General features: G+C 37.4%; 1 protein-coding gene across 7 annotated transcripts in view; it reads left to right on the top strand.

Moving 5' to 3' along the window:
- The window catches only part of IL15 (interleukin 15), a 34,117-nt gene extending 7,446 nt beyond the window's left edge, over positions 1–26,671 (top strand). For 3 of the 7 annotated variants that reach the window (XM_027652892.1, XM_027652891.1, XM_027652890.1), the window contains exons 2-7: positions 3,084–3,213; positions 23,170–23,273; positions 23,682–23,763; positions 24,219–24,260; positions 25,791–25,934; positions 26,469–26,671. In XM_027652892.1, the coding sequence (XP_027508693.1) occupies positions 3,151–3,213; positions 23,170–23,273; positions 23,682–23,763; positions 24,219–24,260; positions 25,791–25,934; positions 26,469–26,582 (549 nt within the window). In that variant the 5' untranslated portion in view covers positions 3,084–3,150 and the 3' untranslated portion in view covers positions 26,583–26,671. Of the gene's footprint in view, positions 1–3,083; positions 3,214–11,072; positions 11,170–14,518; positions 14,681–16,421; positions 16,463–23,169; positions 23,274–23,681; positions 23,764–24,218; positions 24,261–25,790; positions 25,935–26,468 lie in introns of those variants that run through there. The other 4 variants (XM_027652895.1, XM_027652893.1, XM_027652896.1 and 1 more) reach the window with 4 other exon arrangements.
- Positions 26,672–27,068: the final 397 nt, after the last annotated feature.

Below are 27,068 nucleotides of genomic sequence, written 5' to 3'. Positions count from 1 at the left end.
ATTGACGGTGTCACGTCACTGTCTGCCACAGATTTTGTTTGTGCAGGTACAAATTTGACAATGGAGTTGTTGAGCTAAGGATCTTATAAACCACTATGCAGTAGAAGACCCATTTTTTGTAAAAGAATAACACTAGTGACAAGGTTTTACTCCACATATCTTAAATAAAATTTTAACTGCGAATATGTTGTTAACATACTATTGACATTGGTTCCTGTTGGTTGGTAAGCAACATGATAGAAAGTTAGACCTGAGCTCTGTGGCCTCTTTTGATGCAGCACTGGCTAATTAAGAATTATGCCACTTCTACCAGTCGTGCCTGCGTGTATCTCTGGCAAGTGACAGTGTCATCGTCTGTCTTCCTGTAAGGGAAAGTAGGAACCTTACCTGCCCTTCAGAACTGAGGAGAGGTTTTGCAGGTATGTGGAAATCTAGGCACCTGCAGATGGTTACTGCTGCCAACCTACATCTAAGAACAAAAGATATCAACATGAGCACACTTATTCAAAAATAACAAATTATATCTGTTTGTATAAGCCATGCAGTCGTGAAGCCTCAGGCTGAATGTCATTTTAACCTCAGGTTGAATGTTGTGAAAATAACAGACACATGACAGGCACACCTGTTAAAACCAAGGGTGTGTAGTGTGCTTGTAAGAACATGGAAATGAAGAGTCAGAGTAGCTCTCACAGGCTCATCTATTGTAGCCTGTGGCAGAAAACCAAGGAGTATGGTTTCGTTCACTTGCACTGTATTTTGGTAATGGTACAGTTGGTAGAGTTTTTCTTTATGCTGCTTCTTGGCAGGGTAAATAGGTCAAATGGTGTTTCATGTTCCTGAGGTTTGATTAATTCTGATACTACATGATCAGTTGTACTCAGGGCTGTCACATGCAGTGTAGAGGCTGGGCAGAAGAGGGGATGGGAAGGAAGGTGGCAGTGGGAGCCCACCTGGGATTGCACTGGGTCCTGTTCTCAGCCTGGGGATTCCAAAGGTAAACCTGTTCTCCAGTGTCCAACACTGAATTCTGGTAGCGGCCAAAGTTATCAGATTGGCGTTCCCATATGCTGCCTCACTGCTTGTAGCATTTCTTGTATGAGGGACCTCAGAAAATTATTGTTGCTTGTGAAAAATCTGTGTTAAGCTTACCCAAATCACAGGGAGAGGGTGAGATGAAGGCAGGGACAGGACTCTTTTCCTCAGGGCAGCATCTAACTGTCTTTTGTCATTGAACCCATGTTTTCTTTCTGTGAGCTCCTTTCTCCTTTTCTACACATCTTCCTTCTTCAAACAAGGACATTTATACAAGTTTGGTTTTTTTTTTTCTTCCAGGAGCTTGGTCCATTCAGTGAACACAACCCATTTGGTTCATAAATCCTGTAAGAGAAAAAGGAAATCATTACATCGTACCGTGATTAAAGATTTAATACCTTTCTAAAGTTATGCATTCATGGGAAGGCAGTGAGCACAGGATTGAGTTTCAGGTTCTTAAGTAGAATATGCTTTAGTGTTCATAAATCCTTCTACTTCTGCTACACTCAGCCTTTCCTACTTCCTTTCACCTCCACCATGTCTTAATTCTTTGCTGTGCTCTCCATCCTGTCATGCTACTTGAATTCCACTGCTGTGCACCAGCAGCATCAGTGATTTCTGTTCCTCACCCTTTACCATTACACATACAAAGAGTTCCACTTGCTTTGGAAGCTCTGAGATGGAATATGTTCTTGTCAGTGAAGAGACTGTTGGAGACCACCTACACAGTGCCAACAAATCTCTTCTGCAATTATGTAAATCAACTAAGCCACTCACGACTTGGCCAAGTTTATGCTGGTTTTCTAGACTGCCAAACTTGAAACACACTACTAAGAAGCACAGCTTTAATTAAATACTTGTAAACATTTTCTTTATACCAAAGAAATGCATATTTTCTGCTAATTTGCTTTTGGAAATGACTGAACTACTCTTAAAGGGACTTAAAAGAAAACCGCAAGCCTGAGTAAGTAATTCAGTGTAGGAAATTCCAGCTCTAAAAAGTTCATCTTGACCAAATTAAAGGTAACTGAAACTGGGCCTTGTTGTTTGATACCCAGCTGCAGAAGGCCCTAACAAAACTGTAGGCAATAGTGCCTTTACACATATAGAAACAGGACTGTGCTCTCAGCCCATATCTTTGAAATTCTCAATGTTTAATTTAATTTTTGAAGAAAATGTTTATGCAATCTCACGTGTGTGTGTTTGCATATTTCTACCTCTTCCTCCATCAAATATTTTTTTTTAATTCAAGGCCTATTTCTATTGTATAGTTTACACTGGAAGAGGCATCTACAGGACCCTTCTTCTAGCCTTCCACCTAAAGCAGGGCTAACTTCAACATTACAGCAGATTGCTCCAGGCTTGGTTGATTTCTCAACACCTCTGAGGGTGGAGCTTCTACAGCTTCTGTTGGCAGCCTCCTTCACCAATTTATTTTCTTGCAGATTATGCTGGGACTGCTTTTATAAAAATTACTAATATAATGTCCAAATAAACTGTTCTGCCAACATGTTTTCATTTTCTGCTGTATGTCTTCAAGGTCTTGCTATGAGTACAAACCAGTTACTTGAACAAAAATTTTCTTGTTTCTCCAACCTCAACACTTGCAAGATTTGAAAGCGAATCAAATCGGGAAAAAAATTTATAAAAGCAAAGGGAAACATTCCAATTTTTTGGAACCATTCCACAGGTTTTATTGTGTCATCTGCAGAACAGTAATAAAGAGGGGAATGAGCTGGCTAGACAGTCACCGTGATTGTTATAAGAAGTCACAAAAAATTATCCTTTGCTGACAATATTCATTTTCCAGGGAGAACCCCTCTTATACTGCAGCATTCAAAAATCAGATTATATTATCTAAGTAAAAATAACCCTTTTAAAAAGTTTGTGTCTCGTGTTTTCCATTGATTCAGAAGATGTAAAGGCAACTTGCAGAAGTTACTTGCGAAATCTCAGCAGCTTCCTGCTTTGAATGAACTTAAAAGATGGGCTGAAAGCCACTCAGAAATCTATTGCAACATTGTATGTACTTTTTTTTTTTCCATGTCTAGGTTCCACAATGTAATTTCCTGATCCAGATTCTATGCTTCTCTTCTGAGTGATGATCCAGCAGGCAGGATGCTGGGGACGGCACGGCCCATACAAAACTCTACTGGAGCACTGAGCAGGCTGGAGACTCAGGTAGGTGTCACTTAAACAACGTGGTATTTTAGGAAATTTCAGCAAAGCTTTTCATGTTGTTTTGCAACCCAACAAGAAAACCAGGTAACAGAGCAAATTTAAGGCTTGGAAACTTTTCCAGTATTTTAGATAATTTTCTGCTTTGGTTTTTCCACTTGTTGTTGTTCACTTATACCAGAATTACATAGTAAATTGGTTTGATTTTTTTCACATTTGTATTTTTCACAAATTAATTTGTGGCACAGTAAGTTCTAGCAGACCCTCCCTCATGCTTGTACCTAATGACTATGTCTGACTGGCCTCACAAATTGAGGCCAAAACCCTTTACCCACAAGGGTGTTTAATACAGGAGGAAAATCCTTGCAAGTGTTCAGCTTTGTTAGCACTCTTCAGAGCTCCCCAACCCATCTTCTTGAGGTTTATGTATCAGTTGCATTTCCAGAAGGCAGTGTGGCTAGGTGACCTTGTTATAGCCCTAAAGACATTAGCATATGGTAGTGTTCCAAAACAGGTTCTGCAAGAGGCTTCCATGCACACAGTTGAGGTGTTTGATTTATTTACAGTTCTGCTCAGAAATGGGGGCTGGGTGGCAAATCCACAAAGCCAGCACAAGAACTGTCAAAGCTTTTCTCTAATTATCAAACAAAGGCATTAATGTTCATGGGCTACAAGTTACATAGTTCTCTTGTTAATTACTATTCTATAATTCCCCTCACTTTTTATGCTAATTAGTCTGCATGCTCAATCTTGAGTTGGTGGGTCAGTGGTCATGATCTCCCCCAATGGAACTAAGTTTTACCTGTTCGGAGCTCATTTCAGCACAGTTGCCAAGTGGGCTTTTTTAGTTTCTTCCTTGTCTTGGGAGTTCTGCCTTGTGGTCCATAAGTTCTGCATTCTTTGTGTCCACTATCAGTAGTGCATCCTTCTCCCCAAGATCACCGAAGCATGTCCAGCCCTAAACTTTAACAAGACAATTCTACAAACAAGTAACTTATCTTTTGAACATTAGGACATTGATGACACCCAGTAGACCCCTGCCTGCACTGGAAGGCTGCTCCTTACTTTCCTCTAGGTCAGCAGTGAGACCTATTGCTGAGGGACCTGGCAGTCTGAGATGGGATTCACTCATTTCCAAACACTTGATTGTCCCATGACAGCCAGCAGAACAGAGGGCTGCCTGCATGGTACCTTACCATGAAGGAAAAAACAGAGTGCAGCAGGGCTCCAAAGCACTGTGTGTGCTGAGTGCAGCAATGCCTCCACAGCCTCATCCTGCCCGGCCTTCCCTGCCAACGTGCTCCAATATGGATGAATAGGTCCCTGTGCAAAGCCAGTCTGCCTTAATATAAGGGAAAAGTGAAGTTGTTGCTTAGGACAGGTTGTATTCTATTTACAGTGAATTTTGATCAAAGTTTCTTTAGCTTCTTCACTCCTAAGAGTGTATTTGCTAATAATTGAAAATAGAATTCATCCTTTCCGCTGGCTTTCCAGTTGCTTTTCTGCAGAAGTCATGGAACCAATTAATCAGCTCAAAACTCAGTTAGCCCTTGATTACCCAATAGCCAGAGGGATTATATCAGACTCTTAGTTTTTATTAAAAGAAAGAAAAATACAGACCTCCTCATTATGAAGAAAAATTTGGAAATCCAGTACCACCAATGCAGCCTATGGAAAGTTGGGAGGATTGAAGCAGAGGGCAGCAGTTTATGGCACAGATGAAGAATGCAGCCCGTATTGAGTCAGTTGTCATAAGATTTGCTTCTTGTCTCTGTTCAATTCCTTACCATTTTGTTGTTTGTATTCTGTTGTGAGAATGGGGTAAAACACAAAAGATCACTATTAGAAAATCATGGTAATTTCTGCTTGTTGTTGGCTTCAGGTATCTGCAAGTACTGTGACCTAGAGAGCTGCACGGACCTACTTGTCACAGGCCTTGTTATAGTGTTCCCACTTCTACATATCCTTCTTTCTGGCCTACACTTCTACCATCTTCTGCGTTATATTCTGTCTCTCCACACTGGACAATAACTCCCCGAACCTTTGTCCCTGTATTTTCAGCCTTCTGCCCGTGTTCTCATATAGAGAAGCAGGTCCTGGCACTTCTCAGATGGCACTGAAGATGTTAAATGTGATATTTGTTAATGGTAGAGCAGGTCATGAGTCACTGTCTTGAGCAGGTACAAGTTACTGCATGCCAGTTCTTCCACAGTGATTGCCTGTAGCACACATGAGTCAAGTTAAGGTTATCTACACTTCTAAGCTTGTAAAAAAATTAAATGCATCTCAAGTCTCTATTTATGCTGAGCATTTCAAACACAAATACAGCCAGTGTTGTTTTGACTTCAATATTTCCCCAACTGCTCTTAAAGAATATAAAAAGACATTACTCATGTAGCAAGATGCCGACACAGGATTGTGTGACTATCTCAGTAAGCAAGCTTACTTTGCCCCCTGGTCACACTAATGGGGCTTCTATTATGACTTATCTATTTAAACACCTTCATCCTTCATGATAACTTAAAAGTCATGTCTTCTGGGAGCAATTCTGTTTGCTTCCAAAGCCAGTGAACATTTTTAAGTACAACTCTCCCACTACCCCTTTTAAAAGGTTTATGCAAGTTTATTCATCTGGGATTTTTACTGTTACTTTATCATCTCTTAAATTAGTCATTTTATGCTGTTTCTCTTATTTGTATACAGTGAATGATGTAGCTCTGAAGGTGCAAACAAAAAGACAACATCCTTCCCAATAAAGCTTAGTATCTAAAAACTGGTATAACATATAGCCAGGTGTAACATCTAGGTGTAACATCTATGTTGTGCCTCTTAAGAGAATAAAAAAATGCAAATAAGTTGAAAATATTAAGTCATGGTAGAATAATCTTCTATGAGGAAAAAAGCTGAGGAGATTCCAACCACTAAGAATACATTGTTGTGCACTCTGTCATAGTTTTGTATGGATTTTTTTTCTTTAAATCTTTAGTGATCAATGAGGATTTGAACTTGATGATGCTTTTTTAAATAAGCTATCTTTTCACTTGTTTTTAACAGGGTATTTATACGTAAAATACTTTCTTAGAAACTACTGCACAAAAGCTAACTAAGCACATTCTCATAATGTCAGAAGTGTCAGAACAGTTTCCAGGGATCAGCTCAAAAAGGTATCACTCACTGGAACAGAGAGTTAGTTACAACATTACCAGAAAATTAGGAATTAAGGTTCCCAGTCAGTTTTCCAGAGATCAGATCGGCTTTTCATTATCAAAGTGATTTTTGGTAACTGAATCTCTGTTGGTCACTTTGCTATGTTATCTCCATACACTAGAAGAAGAGGTGCCATAAACAAAAAGTTAGAAAGTAGCTGGTCCTTGGGAACTTGACAGGGAAGCAGGCAAAGAAAATATTAATCTACAGACTCACAAATAACCCCTTATCCTTAGGGTAGCAACTGGTGTTTCTGCGTGCACTGAACTAGCTCCAGTTCAGTGCTAGTTTATGGGCTGTGTTCTACAACACTCTTAAGTGCTGTTGTAGAAGGTTATTGTTTAGGAGGTTACTGAATAAAAGCTTTTTTCTGACATTAATCCTTAATATAAACCATTAAATTAGTGTAAAAATGAGAATAAAGTAAATAAAGGGGTTGGGGAGATGCATGTTTCACCTGGTGTCTGGTTCCACTGATTCTAAGAGCTACTAGCACTAGCAGGATTTTTCATTCTCTTGGAAGTTTCTAGAATAGTTTACCTTATGATTTGAAACTACAAATTTAGACTAAATTACATGTTATTCCTAATGTAGGTTTCTCCAGCTGAATTTGAAAGTTTAAAAGATGTGGTTAGAGCATTTCCTTCCTCATATTAGGGGATCTGAAGAAAATGTCATATTTTTTAATTTTTTATGTCTTTCACAGAAAACAAAGTGGTTTTGTCATTTCACTAAAATATATTAGCAGGTATATTTGCAGGGATACATGTACATTTCCATTACTTTCATCTTTTCTTCACATTCTTGTTATATCAAAATTTACTTTTAAAAAGATCACCGAAATGCCACCAATACCTATAATTCATTCATTCACTCATGAAAATTTAAAAAATCAGCCCCAATCTTGGTTGTTAATTTCTTTTCTCTGAAAGGTGTTAAAATGCCTGTTCATTACTCAGTTGAGTCAATGAAACTCTGTACCAGTTCAAATTGAGTGTTAGGCCTATTTGTCTTGTCTGTGGAAGGAATAAAACTCACTGCACACAGTCTTTGACTTCTGGTGTTCAGAATCTGCAGCTCTGTGAAGGATGACACAATGCCAGTGAGAGTGCATTTTCTCCTACCTCCCTTTCCATCATCAATACATTAAGGATTCTTTTTTTTTTTTTTTAACACAGTCAACTTTAGGTCTACAACTGGAAAGATGTAATAAAAAAGTTGTAATAAAATCCAATGCTTTTATTAGCTATTTCGTAGTCATGTTTAAATGAAGTATTTTGTTACACCTTTGTAACCATCTAGCCAGTTGTAAACTACATTTATTCTACTGTACTTTAAACCTACTGAGATTGCTGGGAAAATGAAACCTCCAGGCATATTCATTCTCCGTATTCATGCTTGGAGTTGTTTTTAAGACAAACACCAACCATGTAACTCTTCAGTGTAATAGTTAAAATTTATCAAAGTCCTAAAAAGAAAGAAACTAAAGGTGAGCATAGAAATTAGGTTGCAACTTCAATGGGCATTTCTATGAATTACTACATAACGATTTTTTAATTATATCATTTTGAGAAGTGAAATAGTTAGGTTATGACATGGTGGACATGATTGCTACGTGAGCAATTTCCAGGAAAACCAGAAGCAACTTGGGAGAGTTTTGTTCTGTTTCCTTTCTGAAGAAAATTTCCTGTTGAAGTCAAGCCTTTAAGTTACAGCTTTCCTTCAGTACTATGGTAGGCTGCAGACTTGCCTTCTCTTGTCCTTGCTCCAATGTCTTCCATCCTCTGATATCCTCAGTCTAAACCTGAATTAGACTTTTTTGCAAAGCTGAATGAAGATGTGTTCTCTCTCCAAGCTTTACAGATTGTGGTGGCAACAAAGAGGGAAACCATGGAACAGCCATTCCAAACCTGATGAAAAATACAACTTTCATGATTGTTGCCAAGGAGAAATGGATGTAATATTAATATGTTCTGTTCCCTAGCTCCCGAGTGAGGATAAAAAAGTCTCTTTCATAGAGAGGAGCATTTTCCTTTTCAGAGTAACCTTTTAAATTATTAAAGGAATGTATTAAGGAATATTAAAAAAATATTCCTTTTGTTGGCTGCTTTGCTCACCATCCGTGCCTGTAGAGTAAGATCAATCCAAGGCTCAGACCATGGAGAGAAACCTGCCTGAAAAAAGAGGCATAGAAATTTGTCAGAAAACAGTACTGAGAAACCCAGCAACATCCAGAAACAGCTACTGAAGTAACTGTAGAAATGGCTAGTCCTGCTTGGGAATACCCCAATTAAAACTTTTAAAAAAGTCTTTAAAAAAAAAAAATCATCAAAGTACCTAATAAATTAGGACTAAATTTGTGTTTAGTCTGCAGAAAACAATTGATTCAACCAGTAGCAAGGTTGGACTCCAGCAGCTCCCCTCTCAGAGGCAAAAGACCATAGATATCACTGAAAGTCTTCCTTCTTTTTCATATCCTTTTCCATTTTAAGAAGAGTCCACGTGATGTTACTACAAGAGATTAAGCTGTCATATGCAGTTGCATATGTATTATGAGGCAAATAGCTCCCTCAGAATGTTGAACACTCTAAAAGTCTAGGGACTAGGCAAAGATCTCTCTCAAAAAAAAGACGTTTTGTTTTGTTTTAGAAAGGGGAATGGTACTCCCAGAAGCCTCTTCTAGTCTGCGACATTAATAATATGATGCTGCTCAATCAACCAATGCACTGTCTCAAGACCATGGAAACCTGCCTTGGGTGTCAACTGAAATTCTAAATGCAACGTATTTGGTTTAGTAGCCAGTCTCTCAAGAACAATTACACTATGTGAGCCCAGAGGAGAAAGTAATTCAACTTCTAAGGAGAAGGATGGTATATTTTACCTGAAAATATACCCTGGCATTCAGGAGCATGAGCAAAAACCCAGTTGAAAATTCTGTTATAGGGACTTGCTCTTACCATTTGCATTCTTTCTAGACAATCGGAACACACAAAGTCTAGTTCTCATTTCTAGCATTTAAATTTAACTTTTCTCATGTTCTGCTTTTGAAATAATTCCTTCTTTTTTTTAGTCTTTCCTTTTTTCTTTTTTTTTCTTTTTTTTAAGGACAAAACCTCCACTCATCTCCTGCCCTCATATAACTAGCTCTCAGATTCATAAGATTTTATGGTTGCCTGTAGATTATTTTGCATAATTTAAATGATATATGAATATTTCAGATTTCATTTTAAACTGTGTGCAATTTCAGGATACACAGGTCATAGAGAGGACAAAGTAGTTTTCTAGTAGTTTTCATCCGGCTAAAGATGAATGACTTATAATGACAATAATGCAATTTATGTGCTGTGCATATGTGATAATTTTTAACAAGAAACTAATAGATAATTTGACTACCACTCTCAGCAAGATAAACAGAAGTTCCACGAGCAAAGAATATTTGAATCTTGTTTTGTGTGAGTTAAATATGACTAGCTAAACTATTTCTGACACAGAAGAAAAAAAGGAGCATTCTAAAAGTAATAGGTAATTCTTTTTGCTCAGTATCCCTTAGATTTTTCTGAAGGAGCATCCTTGGGAAAAATATGCTCGGCATTTGAGTAGTAGAAATGCCTCACTCTTCCTGAAACCAACAGAATAAACCGGTATTTTTCTTCCCTTCAGCTGACCACAAACTGGGGTCTATGGGATGCAATTTTCCTATGTGCTCTGAAGAATTCCATATATTCCCGCCCTGGTCTAAAAAGGAATTCTGAAAGTATGTTACGTTGTTCCAGGCATTTAGAACTAGTAAATGACAGAGCATTTCCACGCTTTTTTAAGTAAGAGAGAAGAAAGTTTGTTTTCTTTTTCTCAGCTAGCTGGCTCAGTTTTGAAATAGCTATTACAAATTATCAAAATGTTCTCCCAGTGCCTGGTGAACTGAAACAAAAATAAATAGATCAAAACCAGAAAGACAGAAAAGACTTTTTTTCATGAAAAGGGTAAATGCCAGCATTTGCTACATTGCAATGTCTGAAAATAACACATATGTGTATTCAAGATAGTGACATTGTGGCTTTTAGAAAACTCAAGCTGACCTAAAAAAAGAAAGGTATGTTCCCTTAGGTTGTACAGGCTTGTAAAAGCAGTGCTATTCAGAAAATTACATTATGAAGAGGCCTAATTAATGTAATATTTTCCATTTTTAAATTACTTTGTCACATTTTACCTTTAGAACTCAACAGTGCCTGTCAAAAATTGAAATGTATTTACATAGAAGAAATTTTTACATAAAATTCTAAAAAATTGATTAAAAAGCAAATATTTATCTATGCTGATAAACAGCGAGGGAAGAGAGGATAAAGTTCTAAACTTGAAAACACTAGCCCCAAATCTGACAAGCTTTGTATGAATTCTCCTTTGCTGGAAAACAAGGATATATCAGGGAGGAATCAATATGCTCTTCCCTTGGCATTCACAACTGGTCGCAGAGGTCCTAGAGGACTTTTGCTTGCAGTCTGTGCTGGTATTCCTAAGTTTTGTCTGCTTTTCTAGTTCCTATCAGGGACACATACCTAGTTTTTAACCTGTAAGAACTACAACTAAAAGGTATATACTACAGGAGACCAGCACAGGTTAATGAAAAGTCATTGTACGTGACACCGTTCTTCCAACAGGATTTTCTGCGGGCCTGTGAGTGCGCAGAACCTGTGTAAAGAAGCTTTAATATAAAACAGGTCATCAACAAGATGACTGCTGTGTGGCCACTCTGAGGTGAAACTGTTGCTGGCTGCCTATACAGGTGTAAGATAAAGATCAGTAATGTCATAGAAAACCCAGTGGGAAAGGAGCAGACACAGCAACTTGCAGGCTCAATGTCCAAGTATGAGGCAAATGAGAGTATTAGGGTAGGAAAGTGTAAAATTCTTCAGCATACACATTTCCACCTTAACTCTCTGCTATGCTGATTATCCAGTTTGCATGTCCTACGGAAAGGGCACAAGGAACAGTGGTGAAAGAGCCTATTGTGCTACCTTAATCCTCAGAATCAGTGTTTGCACTGGTGACAACTCTGGCTTTAGTTTGAGAGTTGGGGTAGTCTATGAAAGTAGCAAGAGTGTGCTGCTGTGTTCACTCTGACCTGAGACAGGTGTAACACAACCTCATTTTGTTCTGGTTTTGTTCCCTTTGTGGAAATAGGTAACCGATGCTATCGGTTCTGTTTAAAAAGAAAAACAACCAAATCTGAAGAGGAATACTCACATGGACAGAAGCAGCTGATTCCTTGGCCTCCCGAGGTCCCACACTGAAATGTCCAGGGATTTATCATTAGTAGCATGTCATAGAAAATGCAGTCATAAGACTTGACTATAAAGCTAAGTCTTAACATCTTCAAACGTATAGTCAGGGAAGTTTCAGAAGCCAGGTGGCAGCTTGGGATTCATCTGTGATAGTTCATGTGACTTTTCCTTACTGCTTTAGTTTCAGTTGTGTTCTGCCATGTGCATGATGCCTGTTTTGGCTTTAAGACCAAAAGGTGCCAGGCTGTATGTGACTGGCCATATATTTTTGGTGACTTCTAAATTTGTCTCTAACTTTACCAACCTTACACTGCATTTGGGTGAATATTTGCCAAAACCAATTTTTGTCAGCTGTTCTTTGAAAGACAGCACAGTTAAGCAGTTTGCAACACTGTGCTTCCATTCAGGACAAATAGGTACCTTCCTTTGGTGGCAGGCAAGGAGTAAGCTAATGGCAGAGCAAGGAAAAGCTTATATAGGACAGTAGGATTGTATTGCCTTCAGCAAACTGAGTAGTGTTCAGGCAAACAATATAACAAGCAGCTTTTGATATCATCAGTGAATTTTTATTCTTAAAGAAAGACCATGGCTGTGAGGCAGATAAAACACTGTATGCATCCTTGTTTAGAATGACAAGACTGATTTCTAGCTTTACCATTCAAATGTGACAAAAATCTTGCTTGAAAAAAAATACTACGGGGAAATCTGATCTTTATCTTATCATCCTCTTATGCCTTCTCACAACGTGGATGTGGCAGTTACCTATAGCTGAATCAGGCATTTATTTCACTGGGAGCTCCTGAAAGCAGTCTGATTTGAAAATGAGACTACATTTTTTTTTATTATTGATGTTGATCTGAAGATATGCACTTCCCAATTTGTAAGAAGTATGAATTTTTCTGGCAGACTACATTATCTCCACAAACGTTTCTTTTACTTATCAAGACAAATCATAATTCTGTAAATGATATTTATACACATATATACACATTCAATAGAATTGATTGGCTTTTTGCAATGTGGTCATGGATTAATCTTACAATATCTATTTCATCTCTTACAATTTATCTTGCTTCTAGTATGAGCATATCAGAATCATTTGTAATCTCTTGATTACTGTCAACGCAGTAAGTTGCTATTGACTTGACAACTTGTGTGTTAAATAAATAAAATAAGCAATCCTACAGTGCTAACTCTTTTAGCCAAGAGCTTCCTCCATTTCAATAAAATTGGTCTACACAGCTTTATAATATAAAGGCACCCAGGGAATCACTTACTCTTTACAGTACTGCGAATTATTTTAAGATACAGCTACTTTTAACATCTCCGCAAAGTACTTTTTTCAATCTTTTTTAAAAATACTTTTATCTAAATGAATGTTCTCACTCATAGAGTCATCTTACCCCTTCTGAAAGAAAATTTAAAGGTTTCTGGACGAGTGCTGAGCTGCACTGTTAGGAACTATGACTACCACTTACGCTTTTTTGACTCCATTAATTCTCGTTCTTTTAAAAACACACAACCTCTTCTATTCCTCTGTTCAATTTGGGTTTGGTTGCCAAGAAATGAAGGAAAACCATCATCCATATGAATAGATAGAAGAAACCTCGAAGAATGATAAATACTGTATTGCACTCAGCACTTGCTCACATATAGAAAAGAAGTGGTTCAGTGTGCACTCTCACAACGGCTACATTCCACAAGAATACATTCAAAATTTATATGAAAGGGGGAGGTTTCTGTAGCACAAACACTAGAGCTTTTCCAGTAATCACTTCTTCTGTATCCAAAGACAAGAGACTAAGGACAGTTGCTGCTGCTTTAAGTCCTACTGCATCATTATTTATAAATGATTTAGAGTAACATAAAGCAGAAATAATGTATTTTCCAGGTTTTTTACCTTTTTTTATACATATCTTATAAATCTACAGTAGAGATATTTTGTTTTTCTTTCTTAGAATCCTGATTCTATTTTTTTTCTGCCTATTGGTCTGTTTACAACAGCTTGTGTGCTGCTTTCCTCAGTTGGTCAGTAAATCTGTTTTTCCCTGGTTAACATTTTGGTCAAATTCTCAACAATTTTGGAAATCAAAATAAGTTTATTGGTTTAAGTAAAGCTATGGCAATTGACACATATTAGGATTTCATTCTGCTCTTTAAATAGGATTAAAAGCATGAGAAAAATTACAGTGTTTCAAAATGCATTCTGCCTCTTTACTTCAGGATCCAGTAAATTCCAGTAAACGTATGGTTGTTAAAGAGAGTCATGGATCATAATTTTCCTTTTTAAAAAAAGCTCTGAAAATACTGCCTTACTTTACCATTTTGAGAACTGCACTGTCTATTTTTAGTCTTCCATTAAAAGTGTGTTACAGATCTCTATTAGCATATGGTATCATCCACAGTCTTTAAGCTGAGTATTTTCCTAAGGCTGAGATATTATTTGTCCAGCAGTTGCTCCTGTGACAACTATTTCTGTCATCTCAGAACTTCCAACTTTTATGCATCAGTATGACAATATTTTGCAGTTTAAGTTTCCATGTTTGATACTGTTTTAAATGTTAACATCCTACCACTAAAGGCACAGAAATTGTGTTTTCATTCCCTGTTGGATATTTGTTGCTATGATAAAAATACCACAAATAATATTTACAGGGAGTGCCTTACAGCATATATATATATATATATATATATATATATATATACAGGTTGGGCCACATTTTGTAGAACAAACTTCAGCACTGACTTCTTAGGGCTTCTATATGTCAATCACAGTGTTTGTCAAGCTAATCTAGCACTAATATCATGTATCCTTGCATTAGGACAACATTAAGTTGATCTTTCACAATTTAGGGAGTGACTGATACTTTGAAATGACTAACATTACACGGAAGGATGTAAAGAGAAAGAAGCTTTCTTTCCTGGCTGGATTTTGTCACCTGGGAAATATTACTTAAGAGAGATTCTGAACTGACAGGCAAGGGGTAAGCAACATGTTTGATGTCTTGGTCTCTCAATTATACAAACAGGGACCTGGCATCCGTATTTCAAGCAGAGCTACTGATGGAAGAAGCCTGTGGTCATGGGGTGTTGTTTTATTTCTCTGAGACTGTGATTTTCAAATTAGTGAAAACAGACAGACTGAAAGGAAGGCTCTTAATTAGTTCATACTTATATTCATAAGTTCAAATATGTTCATACTTATATTCAGCTAGTAATATTTAGCCCTAAGTATTGCAGCACTTCTGTTGGGTTTCACCGCTACTGTGACTGTAAGTTTCTTTGGAAAGGTATAAAATCTTTCTTTGCTCCAGGGACAAACTTCCTCTCAGGTCTATAAACAAGTGTAGGACACATCTTCATAAGGCCCAGGGCCTCAAACACGCTTTGCAAAAAAAACCAACCAAACAAAAAAAGGCCAAAACAAACAAACAAAACAAAAAAAAAAAACCACAAAGCACACACACACATACACATGAAAAAAAACCCACTAAAAAAAGGTCAAAGGAAATAATTACCTTCTTACATTTCAAATTCTGATGTTTAAGGTATTGAGTGGAATAGCAATGACTCTGTGACCTTTTGGCAAAATTTTCAAACAGGCACTGCAAACTTTACTTTGGCATAAATGCCAATTAGTGAGAGCACACAGGAGAAGGAAGTCCTACTGGAGAACTGTCAAAGCAAACCAACAAGTACTTAAGCAAACCAAGAACATATGTGATTAAACTGAGAGAGTTTCTTGCCATGCTGATTACTGAGAACACACCTTTGAACGTCAACACCACTCTAATACAAGCAGAATAAGCTTTTTAGGATAGTACTCCACAAGAGAGGCGCCACCATACAGTAAAAACAAGGAAAGCTGTATTTCTTGGGCAGAGGGAAGTAACCAAATAGGAATCATGTTTAAAGAATGCCCAGTTTTAATGCTGCAAAAAATCTTTAGTCAGCCCAACTCTATCTAAATACAAAACTTCTAAGAAAGCACTCTAGTTTTATGAAATAAAAGCTTGAAGACATAACAGCCTAAGGCGTGGTTTGGCTCTCATCCAGACAAGCATTCAGCCATGTGATTCAGCTTAACACCTAGGAATTCCACTGGCTTCCTTTCTGGATCAGTAAGTACAAGCTAGACAGAAAGCCCACTCTTTGCCTTCAAACCTCGAGGAGGGCTGCTGGTAACACCTGGTAGAGCTTGAGAGCTGATTTTCTTAGCCTTCTATGCAAAGATTGGTGGGGAGGGAGAAGAGGAACTACAAAGGCTGTGGAATCATAACGGATTCCATTATGATGAACCATGCACCATGATAGCAAAGAAGCAACTTTTTAATAGTTGTGGCATCAAATGGTATTCGTAAGTTACCAGAGATGTAAAATATGTTTCTTTGATAGACAGGACTAGCCTCTAGAAATTGGTAAATAATTTAAGGCCCTGGTACTAGATCCCTTCATAAGTTAATATTACTAATATTACTTTTTTATATTGATATAAAAAATTCCATATATGCAAATGAAATTACTCTCAAACTGTGTCTAGAGGGCTGTACCTAGGTACCTTTAGAGGCTGTACCTCTGTACCTGCTACAGAGTCTCTTATTGTCTCAGAGAACATTAATGTGGTTTTCTCTCTTTTTCTCTGAATTCTATCTGATGTGAATAATTACATTCTGACACTAATTCATATTCAGATGTTTTTTCCCTTTGGTTGTTTTCCTTAAACAGACTAGAGGAACTTAGGAATGACAGAGCAGAGAGATCCTTCAGTGAGTATGCTCCTTTGACTTTCAGTGTTTTCCAGCATTTACTCCATGACAAGGCACTAAGAATATGTCTTTCCTCTAAAACTTACTTGTGATCCATGAAAATTTGATTTCAAAATTACTTATTTAAGGCCTTAATATGGAAACATCTATCTAGTTCGGAAGTACTGCTTTCTTTATGGGCTCCATTCCTCTTTTAGTCACTTCCATTAGTTTATGAAATCTTTACTCTCCATGACTTCCCCCCTGAAAAAAAAAAATCTGTTTTTTAAAAAAAGGATGAAGTTCTTTTGTTACAAGACTAGGCTACAAATGGGAAAAACACCTGATTTTCTCCCCAGTCTTATAGATTCTGACATTAAAAGTGTTGTCTTTGCTTCTGAGTGTAGAGAAAGAGCTCCAATATCATGCAGAATACACAACCCTAAATAGATGCAGTGCTCTAGTTGTGCAGCTACTTGGCACTTTGTCCCCTTGAAGGGAATTGCACTAGAACAAGAGGAAAGAACATTTAATCAGGGGAGCCAACAAAGAACAGCAGAACAAAAGTCACAGGATGAGATTTTGTTGGGGGAGGAGGCAGAGTTCTCTAAGGAGGCTATAATTATTGTGGCAAAGGAGGCACTGAAGAAGAATTGTAGAAACAAGGCAAATGAAAGAGTGTAAAACTCAGCTCTGTATGATGTAGACAGTATTTGAATACGAATTTTAAAAAGCCTACTTTATTCCTGAGGTGTTGCTCAATAAAATGTCCAAGGACTTGAGAGAGCTGGAGGTGATGGTATGATTTTAGAGGGACATTTGCAGTAGTAACAGAGAAAAGAAGATTTACAGTACTTTGTTGCTCAAGAAGCCAAAGAGAAAGTGCTGAGGACACATATTTTTAGAACAGAGTGGAAGAAGAGACTGACTAAAATAGGATAAATAATGTACAAGAAGTCTATTGCGTGACAGAATGAAGATGAGAAATGGGAAAATAAGTTCTTACAGGAGAGAGCAGTCTGAGCAGGGTGATTTGCTCTCAGGAGCAAGGAATGTGAGGACTAGTGACTTCTGTCAGCATCATTTCTAGCTGGAAAGCCCAGAGGCAAAGGGAAAAAGGGCTGAGCAAGAAAAAGAGCTCTGTGCTACAGGTCAAGAAGTTAGGGAAAATTTGAACATAACCAAAAAGTAAGAAGTTTAGACTTCAAGGTTTTGGGGTTATTTTTTTGAAGGTGTTTTCTGCAAATAGTGAAAAATTCTTAGGACATTCCAGGATTCTGAAAGAAGAGGACATAAAATTCTTGCATAAAGTTCATATTGAAGTATGAGCCACTAGTGTGATACAGTCATGAAGAAAACACTGGCAGTAGGCATTTCCCTATTTCCAATAGAAGCTGAAAATATTATCACTAGTTTCTAAATGATTCGTAAGATCTGAGTATGTTGTATGCTTCTGGTCACTTGTTTTCAAGAACAATGAAGCAGATGAGGAATAAAGATATAAATAAAGAATAAAAAAATAAGAAAAAAATAATAGTGGACTTTTGCCAAGAATACCAACTTGCACAGTCAGGAAATAAACTTGCTTGCTTACGAATATCACATCTCAAGGATTCACTGAGAAATTTATAAGCAAATATTAATAAAGGAGTTTAGACATATAGTATATAGGCAAAGCCATGTAACTTTAGCTTCGTATGTAGCTTAAATACCATAAAGAGTTATGAATATTTTCTTTTGACTAACTTAGATTATTGTTTCTGTGACAGCCAAACCAGTAAAATCTTTGTCTGTTTCAGACTTCTTAAAGAAAATTTTTGTCATTATCTCATAAGTTTGCTTCTTTAAAAAGAAACAGTACTACTGTATCTTAGATATCACTCAGTGGTAACTGCTCTTAAAATGCTTAATTTAAATTTCGTTATTAAAAAACGGCATTCCTTTTACAAAGCTTATTGTATATATCATTGATTTTTGGAAAGCATATATTCACTTACAAAGGTTTTAATCCTCAGCTTAAAGTAGGAGTTTATTAGGATACAGGCTACAAATAGAATCATTTACCTACATAAATATGAGCTGCTCCCTTGTCCAACGGTCACAGGGTATCAGAGACATAATGAAGACAGAGAGGAATTGGTTAATGATTAAACAGCGTAAGACATTAAAAACAGACACTGTCCAAAGAAAATTTTTGCATTACAGCACTGTGTGTTCAAGGCAGGAGAATAATTTGTCAAAGCTTCCAAATGAGCTAACAGTGCTTTTGCTGTTGAATAATGATTCAGATGAAATAATTGAGAAACTCAAGTGGAAAATGGCCCTGAATTGAAAAGAATGTGTTGGGTGATCTAGTTGACATCAAGAACCTCTTTCTCTATGAACAAATGGAGTACCCTTTGGAATATGCATGTAGAATACTTTTCACATATTTTACCATCAGTACAAGTTTTCTATTACTTCTGAAAACTAAGCATTTATTTTACATTAGCAATTATTATTTTATTATAGTAAACCCGTTATCTCACATATTTAAGAAAACCAAAGATGCAGATAAAGACATTGATCATTAAGAACACAGTGTTCCAGTGTCATCACAGTGAACAATTATTAAAAATAGGAAACAAATGACAAACTAATGATAACTCTGGCCCATTATTCAGTAGGTATAATAATATATTATTTTCCTCACCTTGAACACTTTGTTCTCCAGCATAAATTGGAACTTCCTCTCGAATCACCTTTTTAAAAAGGCCCCATAACACTAATTATAAATCAGGAAGCTGGTACGTGCTTATGGACTCATCATAAGTCTTTCATATTTTAATTTGTCATCACTTGATCTCATTTGATAAAAACTGGCTTGTGGAATGATAAAAATGTTTAACTATTATAAAATATTTCTAATACACTTTAAATAATTTTGTTAAAACATGAGATTAAAATATGTGTTCTTCATCTGTATCCACCAAACAGATTTAAAATTTCTTTACATTTACTTGGAATTTCCCCATAAGGCTACTTTTGATCTTCAGTGAAATAATAATAATAAAAACCAAACAAAACTCCCAATAAAAATAGGACATTTTCTAGAGACTGACATATTGAATCAAAGAAGTTGGTATGTATATTTAACAAAAACAAAGAAAACCCCAAAACTAAAAGAAATAACATGAGAATTTGAGACCAAACAATATTAACTGTGAAAAGATTAAAGCCTTTCTGTCATACTATAACAAAATGATTTAGCTCTTTTGATTAGAGCCAAGCAGTCAGTATATCTTTTCCATTGCATTCCTATGTATATATACTTAATATTTTGGGTTTAATACTTACATATCTTCAATTTCTTTTTGTTGTGGAAACAGTGACAGATTGAGCCTTGCTTTGTGGCCTACTTGGGCTGCTAATAACACAGCACCCTCCATACTGAAATTGTTCAGAAGACAGATGAGATGCTATTTGCTCTGTCCAGACAGAAATTTAGATTATCAGAGAATCATTCATTTACATAATTCTTATTTAACAGATTTTGGACAAACAAAGGGGATAAAAGGGTCTGACACTGCTTTCCATTACAGGATGTAGACATTTATGTATGATTAGGTTATTAGGATATTTCAGCTGTATCTTCGGGGTTTGGAAACAAAATAATTGCAAAGTATTTAAAGGATTCTCCACTTAAGAGAGCAGCAAATATTTGTTGCAAATACTCTTCAGAAGTCCCCTGTGACACATATAATTATCATGCTCCTGGCTTTGCTTTATTACGGTGGCTTTCAGCAAGTTAGCTGGAATCCTGACAGTTTATAGATTGATCTCCCATTTGGAAATTTTTACCACTGCACAGTGCTAGCGCTTGTTTTGTTATGTTCTCTGGTCTATTTTTAAATATTTACTTGCAAGTTTGTAAATAAGTCACTGCTAAAGAAACATAATTTGTTACTGACATTAAAAGTATTGCATGTATGATAAGAGATACAACCTTGGATCAAAAGCACTGTACTGCTGCAGATAATTAACCTAGGTCTTTGAAGGAACTGTATCAGCTTAAATCAAAGGGCTTGTGACTTTGTTACAAAGGTTACCAGGCTCACAACTCCTCCTTATTTGCAGTTGCCAGACTCCCCTGAGGAAATTCTTAAATGCATCACTACCCAGTAGAAAATTACCCAGGGAAAAATGTTTTTGTAGGTATTGGGGTTCATCAGTGCTGGTCACTTTTTAAACATCACCTCCTAAGGACACAGGAGTAGGCAATTCCCAAATGTCACAAGTCAAGCAAATGAGGTAGAAGGCTGTCTTGGCTGAACAGAGATCTTCTCTTGGAAGTAAGATGATAAAGGAAGGCATATGCCCAGTGGAAGCCAGGTTAGGTGACATGGGAATAATTCAGAGATATCGCTTGCCACTGTAGAGAGAAAATTTGTTTGGTCGAAGCTCAACTGGAGTTGTAGCTGCCAGAAATGTGGGGGACAATAAGAAAAGTTTTTTCAAATACAATAATGGCAGTATAGAAATAACATCAGCCCATTACAGGATGAGGATGGTCACCTCACAAAGAGGGACAGAGACAAGGCAGAGGTGTTTAATGCTTTCTTTGCCTCTGTCTTCAATACGGATGACAGACCAAGGGGGTCTCAGTGCCCTGAGCTGGAGGACCACGACTACAAGAATGATCAACTCGGAGCTGACTCTGAAACTGTGCATGATCTACTGCTCCAGTGGGATTCTCTACAAACCTATGACCAGACAGGTTCATCTGAGAATCCTCAAAGAGCTACTGATGTCATCGCAAAGCCTCTCGATGATTTTTCAAGTGGTCTTGGGAATCCAGAGAGTATTCCCTCTGGCTGACTAGAAGCTGGCAATTTTCAAGACAGGCAAGAAGAAGGACCCCAGAAACTACAGGCCACTCAGTCTCACTTCAGTGTCTGGGAAAATCATGGAAAAGATTATTCTGAGGAGTATTAGAAAACACCTGGAGGACAATGCAGTCATCACTCACAGTCAACATGGCTTCATGAGGGGAAAGTCCTCCTTATCATACCTGATTTCCTTCTACAACAGGATAATCCACCTAGTTGATCTAGGAAAGCCAGTAGATACAATCTTTTCAGACTTCAGCAAAGTTTTTGATACTGTCTCGCACAGTATCCTTCCGGACAAAATGTCCAGTGCGCAGCTGGATAACCACAGATTGGGCACAAAGAGTTACACTAAAAGGAGTAACATCAGACTGGCGACCTGTCACTAGTGGGGTTCTGCAGGGCTCCATCCTCAGCCCAGTTCCCTTCAGCATATCCATTAATGACCTGGGTGCAGGACTCAAAGGAATATTAAGTAAGTTTGCCAGCAACACTAAACTCGGAGGAGCTGTCGACTCCCTTGAGGGCAGACGCCCTGCAGAGAGACCCTGATAAATTAGGGGACTGGGCAATCAACAACCATACAAAGTTCAACAAGGGAAAGTGCCTGATTCTGCACCTGGGATGGGGCAACCCTGGATGTATAGACAGACTGGGAAATGAGAGGCTGGAAAGCAGTGCCACAGAAAGGGACCTGGGGGTCCTGGTCGATGGCAAGTTGAATATGAGTCAGCAGTGCCCTGGCAGCCAGGAGGGCCGACTGTGTCCTGGGGGGCATCAGGCAAAGCATCGCCAGCTGGAGGAGGGAGGGGATCGTCCCACTCTGCTCTGCACTGGGGTGGCCTCACCTTGAATATTGTGGCAGTTTTGGGCACCACAATATAAAAAAGACATTAAGCCATTAGAGAGTGTCCAAAGGAGGGCAACGAGGATGGTGAAGGGCCTTGAGGGGAAGCCGTGTGAGGAGCGGCTGAACACACTTGGTCTGTTCAGCCTGGAGAAGAGGAGACTGAGGGAGGACCTCATTGTGGTCTTCAACTTCCTCATGAGAGGAAGAGGAGGGGCAGGCACTGATCTCTTCACTCCTGTGACCAGAGAAAGGACTTAAGGAAGCAACATGAAGCTGAGTCAGGCGAGGTTTACGTTGGATATCAGGAAAAAGTTTTTCACCTAGAGGACTGGAAAAGCTCCACAGGGCAGTGGTCACAGCACCAAGCCTGACAGAGTTCAAGAAGCATTTGGACACTACTCTCAGTCACATGGTGTGACTCTTGGGTGTCCTGCACAGGGCCAGGAGCCGGACTTGATGATCCTGATGGGTCCCTTCTAAGTCAAAATATTTTGTGATTTTATGATTAGTCAGACATACACTACGTAAAGTATATAGTCTAAATACTATGTTTAACATTTATACACATAACTGTGGCATCTGACGCATTCAACTCAGATTTTCATATATATGCAACCACAATATTGTAGTTAATGTTCTAGTTGTAGGTAACTAATTGAATTTGGGTGACAAAAGGTAGTCAGGGGAAAGATCGTAAACAAAAAAAAATCTCTTTAATATTGTCTCTGCATTAAATTGCAGCTTGCAATATGAACAGATAAATAAATAGGGAGCCCAGGATGAGTTCTGGTTTTCACAGTGTGCCTTCAGCATCTGATTTCCTACCAACTGTTCTGTAAAGTGATTATGTACTTCTGCAAGATACAAATCAGTTGGTCTTTCCAGCTACACACAACAGGTAGTCCTGCCTTGATTGGATGTCTTGGCAAATTGGTTAATTAAGTCAGTACTACAGCAAAATTCTGTGCAATCAGATTGTGACAAGGTATCACCTTGGTTGTGTCTTTCAGAAAATACACCTGAAAAGTATTTGTCTGCAGTATCAGCTGTGTCTTCTTCTGAACAGCCATTTCTTTTGCCTTTTAAAGAATGAGATGGGACTAATCATCTTATGGTAACTACAAAGCCAATGTTAATTAGACAGTAAATGCATATTTTTTACTATTACAGCTGTTACTTGTCTCCAGTCACTTTAGAGAGTGGATTTGGAATTCTATTTGTATACTTTAAAAGAATTTTAGGTATGTTACATTAAGTAATTGAACCTTTCTCTTACATTAAGTTCTATAAATCTGGCCTTTAAAAAAACCCCACATTGCCTGTTTATACAGTGTGTGACAGTTTTATGTATCTATGTGATTTTATGATTTGTCAAATATGTGTGCCCCACACATTTATCATATATATATATACATGTAAACAATGTGTCTATAGTATCTTATAATTTCTGACTCTTTTTTTCAGCACAAAACTTGTATATACCTGCTGTTTAGCCTAATGATCACTTTTTCTTCTGTTCTAGTGCTTATGTACCAAAGACAGAAGCAGGTCATTGCAAGTGGGCAGAAGTTCTGAAAGACTTGGAGAAGATCAAGACATCCAAAGTAAGTTCATAAAAAGGTCAGCATTTTATATAATCATAGGTGAAGACAAACATGTAGCATTGTACTTAGCTAGGTCTTAAGAGTCAGTGAGAGGAAGCAGGGAAAGGGATGGTGTTTGTATAATGCTGTTTCATGGGTGGAAACAGAGGGTTAAAGGGAATTGGAATTCACCAAATACTGCAGACTCTAGAATTAAATATAATTTTCTCCATCACTTTTCCTAAGAAAAGGGACAGTGGACTTGAGAGTTAGCCCCTTCAGACAAAGTATTTTGAGACTCAGTTCTGAGAGTCTCCCTCACAGTGAAGCCCATTCTGCAGGTTACTGGCTGACTTTAAGACCTGGCTAGATTTGGCCTTTGAACTTGGTAGCTAATCCATGTATTGAAGAGTAAGCTTTATTATTTCTAAATCTGTTAGCTAATGCTCCCAATTCCAACTCTTGTTTTCTTTTAGGACATTGATGTCAGTTTATATACCGCAAACACAGATGAGGATGTGAGTAAACTTTGAATTTGATCACAACTGGTCTAATATGGTGGCTCCATTTCTTTGCTAGCAACTTTCTCCTAAAGCAGTCTTGGCCTAATTTGACAAAAGTTTCTAAAATCAAATATTTCACCTCAGAATAAACAGTTCTGATAATTAAATTACTTATGATAAATTATATAAGCAGGTATTGATTACTTTTATTGAATCACCTGCTATTAAAATTAAATAATTGAAAGGCCATGTTGGATGTGGCTTTGACAAACCTAGTCTACAAGAAGGAATCTCTGTGCATAGCAGTGGGGTTGGAACTAGAGCATCTTTAATGTCTCTTCCACCCCAAATCATTCAGTGATTCTCTGATCCAAAACTATTTTCTCCAAGGAAACATTGCTAAAATAATATTGGTATTCATTTGCAATTCAAAGGAGGGGGAAAAAATGACCCAAAAAAGTGCAGTATCCATAAATTCATAGCTGAAGAGAATTTTTCATGATCTATTGCTGTGGAGTTCAGTCTGTGCTCCATGGGACACATGAGTCCCAAGAAAATGAAGCCAACCAATCCTCCACTCCTAGGAGTTGCCTTTGGCATAGCCCTGGAGGAATTGTCTGGATTCACTGCTGTAGTAGCAGCCTGCTCCTGAGAGACATTGCTTTCCTGACAACATAAACATTCACACGTAGACTGTCACAAACACAGACAATCCAGATATCCTAGATAAGATTTTTTTTCCATAATGAGGAAGGATGTCCTAGAAATGGTGGACTGACTACCTCACCACAGAACAGTGTCAGAGCGCTTGCAGAGTGCAGCAATATTGATGTCTTCAGTGGAACTGGCAAGTCCAAGAAAGCACAGAACCTGATGTGTCTGTACATGATATGGAAAAAGCTCACAAAACACTCATGTCCACACCTGCACACACATTCTCTTAATTGAAGCAAGCTAGAAAGGTTAATTCATTAAAATGGCTGATTTAATACTTAGTAATGTCAGGAAAATTTTCTTACACTGGGACAGTATGATATGGAAGTCAGACGAGCAACCTGGGACTTATTCTTGGCTTTATTGTTGACTTGATGGAGAAATTAGTACCTCTGCCTCTTTTTCTTTAACTCGTTAAATACAGGTAATATCTGGTTCCTTTTCTCCCCTACCCATTCTGAATTCAGATCTCTGAATGAAAGTGTTAAAATTTTCAAGATAATACTAATTTAATTCCTCTATGTTGAATTATATGCCAAATTTCTATCCTAATTAATTATTTTCCTATATCATTCACTAAAACACTACATTTCACTAATCTAGGCAAACAGGCTGGCCTTTTTGTTTTTAGGTCTCACAGCCCATCTCTGCTGATATTTAAAAGTGTTTCAATAATAAGAAAAGATGTCTAGTAAGTAAAACTCAGCCACTTCCAGGCTGATTGTATCTTAAATGGTATCTTACTTATATCATAAATTATATCATAAATTATGTCCTACATTCATTTATTCCTTTTTATTCGTAAAACTATTACAACTGCATTTTTTTCAGGAAGAATGCCAAGAACCTGTAATGAGATGCTTTTTCTTAGAGACAGAAGTGATTATTCAAGAATGTCGTATCAAAAATTGTAGTGAAACACAGGATGTAGTGAACATATGGAAAAATGGAAATGCAAGCTTAGAAAATAAAAAGGTAAGTAGCACCAAGAGTCTGTGGGAAAAAGGCAAATGAAAAATATTTCTTCAGTAGCAGAAATACCTTTTCTGTTTTATAAAATGTGGGATGGTGCAGATGAAAACAAATGAGATCCAGCAGCCTGTACAGGTAACAATGAATAAGCTGAGTTCAGTGGTTTTTTAGAAAAATACTTTCAGGATTCCCATCAAAGCAAATACTTTTGTGCATGCATAAACATGTCAGGATGTCTGAATGTATAATTAACAGTTTGTAACTTCAGTTCCTAAAGTCAGGTATGGTTAGACACATGAAGAGAAGTGTCCTAATTTTCAAAGCGACCATTTGCATCTCTCACTGAAGTGATGTATCTTTGAAAGCTGATCCTATTCAGAAAGTAAGCCAAGAACTGCACAGACCATAAGTACCACCAATGTTTTCTGTAGCCACTATCTGCATTGGAATTATCTGTATAAACAGGACAAACAACTTAATTCTCTATCAGAACCAATAGATCAGTATCCTGCTTTACTATTGCATTTTGTCTTTCAGTTGAATTCTACAACATCAGCAAAATGCAAAGAATGTGAAGAATACGAAGAAAAAAGTTTTACAGAATTTATACAGAGTTTTGAAAAGGTTATACAGAGGGACTGCAAACACTGACCAAAAGACACAAGTTGGGAAACAAGATTCTTCCATGAACATTCTCAGAGAAATTAGATTATCACCAACAATCTGGAGAAAGAACATCATTTACAATACTCATGGCTATCTTTTAATATATTTATTTCTATCGTGGTTTTCAGGTAAACCCAGTTACTTGTTCTACCAAAGAATTCAAAGTCAAAAATTAGAATATTTATTTCTTCCTTGCCTTTTCCCCCTTTTGTACAGTGGTAGTATAAGGGTATTAAAAATTTTCTTCAGTCTTCTTACAGAAGCTAAAGCTGGTGCTTGGTTCCTCTGTCCAAGGACAACATGTTTTTTTACTTCATTTATTACCTCTGACACTGACACTACCAGGGTCATTATGGTAATGACTACAGTTCCTTTAGCAAATACCAAAGATTTCAATCTAAATATCAACCAAAACAGTGTTAATATCATTCTCTAAATCATGGAGCTGACCAAGTGTCTTACATACTTACT

Source organism: Corapipo altera, unplaced genomic scaffold, assembly GCF_003945725.1.
Source record: "Corapipo altera isolate COAL_440 unplaced genomic scaffold, ASM394572v1 69, whole genome shotgun sequence".
NCBI classification, from domain to species: Eukaryota; Metazoa; Chordata; class Aves; order Passeriformes; family Pipridae; genus Corapipo; species Corapipo altera.
This window is presented reverse-complemented; position numbering and strand designations above follow the sequence as displayed.